The 4723-nt window shown below is 23.2% G+C and overlaps 1 protein-coding gene across 1 annotated transcript; it reads right to left on the bottom strand.

Moving 5' to 3' along the window:
* Positions 1-278: 278 nt before the first annotated feature.
* On the bottom strand, positions 279-3496 carry LOC132931417 (uncharacterized). The gene is made up of 8 exons (XM_060997414.1): positions 3120-3496; positions 2819-3046; positions 2619-2738; positions 1860-2084; positions 1499-1579; positions 1078-1307; positions 844-1006; positions 279-659 (listed from the first exon to the last, which is right to left on the bottom strand). The coding sequence occupies exons 1-8, from the start codon at positions 3322-3324 to the stop codon at positions 517-519; spliced, it is 1395 nt and encodes a 464-aa protein (XP_060853397.1). The 5' UTR covers positions 3325-3496; the 3' UTR covers positions 279-516.
* Positions 3497-4723: the final 1227 nt, after the last annotated feature.

Raw genomic sequence — 4723 nt, 5'->3', positions numbered from 1 at the left:
ATAACATAATATTCAGTTAATAATAATTTTAAATATTTGATTAACATTTTAACTCAATAGTATTGTAATATTTTAATTTAAACATTAAAACAATAATAAAAAAATTATTTTTAATTATTCCTTAATTCTTTTAACATTGGTTTTTAAAATATGTGTGATTATTGTAATTAAATAAACAAATTCAACTAAAATGTTCATTTATTGACCATATAAATCATACAAATTTGAAATACATATATATAATAATAATATAATATATTTACATGATTAATATATAAATTTAATATAATATTGGAATATCAATATTTTAATTTATATTTATATAATATTATGATCTAACACAAAAATAAAAATAATAACTGGTGAGTAGTATAATATATACCCAATATTAACTTCATTAAAATAGCAAATATTAAATAATAAAAACTGCAAACTTGTAAGATACAAATCTAAGAATTTAAAAAAATGTAAATAATATAATAATAATGATAACATAATCTTTTAAATATATTAACTTCATAAAAGGCTTCTTGAGAGTTTTTCTTGTTTTTGGGATACTTTTTTAATGCGGAATGGAGCATGGGATAGCCAAATTCCTAATGAGTTATCTATTTCTTTTTCAGGAACAACACTGTACTTGACGTTAACTCGTATAGCATCTATAATATTCAAAATACAATAATAATAATATAATATTAGATTAATAAAATAAAATATAGCAAATTTAATAAAATGCAGCATATTTCAATATTTAATTATAATAACTATCAACTACTTATAGTGATTATTTGTTTAATAGTTTTAGTTATATTGTACCAAACAAGTTCAATTTAATATGTTTACCTATAATAACACGATAGGTATTTAAGCCTGAAAAACATAGCTTAGACTTAAATCCATGTAACGAATAATTAGATAGCAAAACATCACTTAACATTCTTGAAACAATTCTTCGAACACTATTTCCAAGATCATTAACATCTATTAACACTGATAATTGAGTAACCTAAAAAGAAACACATTTTACAAGACAATTGTATAATAGAGGAAAATTATAAGAATTAAAAAGTATAATACCAATGTATTTTTAAAGTTTTCATCAGTCTTAATTTTTATTTCCAATGACTCTAATTCATCATGATTTTTAATAGGAAATATGTTGTCAAGATTTGTGATATTTTTGGCTGATGTATTTTTATTAGCCATCAATGTATTAATATTAATACTGTTTGATTGTACAATACTTAAAATGCTGCCAATGTCATATTTCATATTTACCAAAGTGTTAGTAATAAACCGTTGAAAATCTGTCAAATCATTATTATATTATATATTAGCAGGTTTATTTTTCCAAGTTGAAATGTGAGCATATATGTATCATATATTTGATGTAAGAAAAATTTGTGAATAACTTAATATCTTTAGTCAAATAGAATTTTATAGCATCATTAACTATATTATATCTTACTATAGTATATTACTAAAACAGTGCACATACCATTAGATATATTTGGCTGGTTTTGTAAAATTGTAGTATCTTGTGGCAGTTTTAAAATATTAGCTGTAATACCAGATGATCCTATATAGTATTATAAAAAAGAAATAAGTATCTTAATTTATAAAAGAATATGTGTAAATACGTGGGTAGGTACATAGAATATATTATATTGGTTTGATAAAACTATAGGTTTATTTTTTTTTTTTATACAATGGCAAACTAAAGAAAATTAATATTAATACTTATACTTCTACAGTTTAATCATACGTCATACAATGAAGTTTTTGAACCATAAATTTTACATTTATTAGATTATTTTAAATTAAAATGTAAACGTATAATTATATTATATTATATTTACCTGTGTTTTCAATATTTTGATCACAAAATAATATTTTTTTAACTTTGATACTATTTCGATCAGAACTTGTTTTATATAATAATTGTGTATCCTCATTTTTTTCAACCGTCCAAGTCCCAACAGGAGATGAAATTATATGTTCTATATCATCAATGGGTTTATTAACTAATGAAGAGGCATGTTTTTCAGGTGTTATACAATTAATACCATCAATAACAGATTTGCCTATAAAATAAAAAAGTTACCGTCAGAAGTTTAAATATACAATAACACAATTATTACTAGAAAAAAGTTTCAATTTTAATACAATGCCTATTATAACAACACAAATTTAGTAAGACATGATAATGCCGACAACTTTTTAAGCTTAAATAAAAATAAACATATATATCATAAAAGATATATTAATATAAATAATTAAATACAGTAAATTGTAATTTATTTGACGAGTTACATTAAGTTAAATATAGATTATTACATCTAACATTATATATAATGAAGATTAAAATGATTTATTTAATAGGTAATAATATTAACATATATAATATTCTCTAATTTGCATACTAAGTCAAACAGGGTGTAAAACTTCTTAAAGATTATAGAACAATTCAATGTAGTTTCCTATTTTCTTTTCAAAATTTACTTTATTTTCTTTTTATAATGTTTTAATGAAATTAAAATTTTGTAAATATTTTTATTTTATTAATTTTATATAATTCAAATATTCATCTTATTGATATTATAAAAATATATTTATACTTTGGCTTTTATCGATTTTCCAAAGAGGATCTTTGTCCGAGTCATAAGACACATCATTTGAATCATCAGAAGGTTCAAAAATATTTGTTTCCTCGTTTAAATTAACTGACTGAGAAACATCTAAAAAAAAGTTTTTAGAAAAATACAAATTATTACATACAACTACAAATGAATAAGAAAAAAAACATTTTGAATCTTACCGTGATAACGAGGGGGACAGCTATTAGAAGACATTTTTATTTGTTTTGAATTATTAACTTTTTCAAGTTTTTTTGATTTTATAGTTGTGGCAGGAGACAAACTTTGACCTCTATAATAAGGAAATTTCCTTTTTCTTTTTGTCATACCATCAATAATGTCATCAGCACTTGATAAGTCTGATTTATGCATTGCCAATGGCAATTTTATTTTTGCTTCATTATATGAACCTGAATAATTTGTATAAAACTAATTAGTATATAATTCACTAGATAATCTTTATTAAAATCAAAATTTCTTAACTATAAACTTTATGTCCAATTTGTCTGGATTTGTAAAATATAAAATCATTCATATTTGGCTTAATTCTTTTTTGGACATATTTTTTCGCTTGTTTAGAAGCTTTAGGCCAAGCGCAAGAATTATTTTTTAACCAACAGTTTGGTACCACTTCAACACTTTCATCATCAACAAACTCAACAATAATCCATCCTATTTGATCATCCATCTAAATAAAAAAAAGGAAATAATTCAAATTATGATGTTTTAAATATTTAATTTAATTATGTACCCATTGTTAAAAATATGTTGATATTTTGAAGTAATAATTTATAAATTTATACTGGTAAATGTATATCTACCTATACAACTTATGATTAATCACAAAAATTTTATTTAATTATTTATATTATTTATATTATTTACAGTTACAATTTATTTAAATGTCTGTGTGAATAATGGGCATGGCTATTTTTTTCCCACTATGATGAAATATCATCATTTTTTTTTTAATATCAGATATTGCCCAATGTTTGAGTTGATCAGATAAATTTTTAATTTCAAATATTTCAATAATTGTTGAATTAATGGGATCTACAAAATAGGGTAATAAAATGTTGAACTTTTTTCCAATAAGCATGATAATACCATCTTTTTGAGCAAAATTCATGCATTTTACTATTTCTCCATTTTTGGTTAGTATAAAACTATCACTATCTTTTTTAATTTTGATGGTTAAACTTTTAAATATAAGAGTGTAATATTGTGGACCTATTAAATCATCAACCAGTGGACCGTTATCATGGACATGTTTCAAAACTGGTTGATTGTCCATTAATGATTTATTACTTGAATTATTTAGTGCACATTTTTCATATTTTTCATAATATCTATTAACAATTTGTTCCAAAGGTTTTTCATTTTTTCTAAGATTAGATTTTATTTCTTTCATGTGATTTTCAAAACCAAAAGCTGAACAATTATCAAGTGGACCAAATAAATCATAATCATCACATAAGTGTAATAAGGCATGGACATTGTGTGATACAAATTGTTGTCCATAAATATGTTGAAAGTTCTTGACAAAAAAATCTAATAGTTCTCTTGCATATTGAAGAAGAAATTTTCGATCAGGACTTAATAAAATTAACATTGCAATGTTCAAAACCATAAAATTGGTGTACATTTCTTCACTCAAAATGGTTTTTAACACAACTGGTCCAGTGTATAATAAGAATAAACGAAATTCAGTAGCTTTCCAGCGACATACATCTGGAAGACATCTGTTCTTTCTAGAGAAATCGGAAGAAAGATATGTATTGGATGCTAACAATAAAGTTGATATTTCATTTATTTTTGAAGACCGAAGTCTAACATTTAATGGTCCTTTAATCCAAAGGCTGATGAGTTTTTTACAAACACCTAAGCAAACCAAGTGCATGTAGTCAAGTGAAAAAGATTTTACAGAGTTAAAACTTTGTAATTCAACTAGAACAGAAGTTTGATTTGAAATCTGGTATTCTTCATCTTCAGTATTCAGATATGCATGATGATTTCTTTCAATTGACTTTGTTTGGGAATAAGGAAAACATACTCGATTGCATACATATTCTCCCTCTATAGTGCAA

This window comes from Rhopalosiphum padi, unplaced genomic scaffold, assembly GCF_020882245.1.
Source record: "Rhopalosiphum padi isolate XX-2018 unplaced genomic scaffold, ASM2088224v1 scaffold1, whole genome shotgun sequence".
Classification (NCBI taxonomy): Eukaryota; Metazoa; Arthropoda; class Insecta; order Hemiptera; family Aphididae; genus Rhopalosiphum; species Rhopalosiphum padi.
The sequence above is the reverse complement of the archived record's forward strand: the minus strand, read 5'-3'. Positions and strand labels throughout refer to the sequence as shown.

Excerpts from the sequence above, each read along its gene's own strand:
- LOC132931417 (XM_060997414.1), bottom strand. The coding sequence starts at position 3,324 with ATGGATGATCAAATAGGATGGATTATTGTTGAGTTTGTTGATGATGAA. Across the intron at positions 3,047-3,119 it reads AATTGGACATAAAGTTTATA|GTTCATATAATGAAGCAAAA; the intron begins GTTAAGAAATTT and ends CAAATTATTCAG. Across the intron at positions 2,085-2,618 it reads GAAAATCGATAAAAGCCAAA|GCAAATCTGTTATTGATGGT; the intron begins GTATAAATATAT and ends TTTATTTTATAG.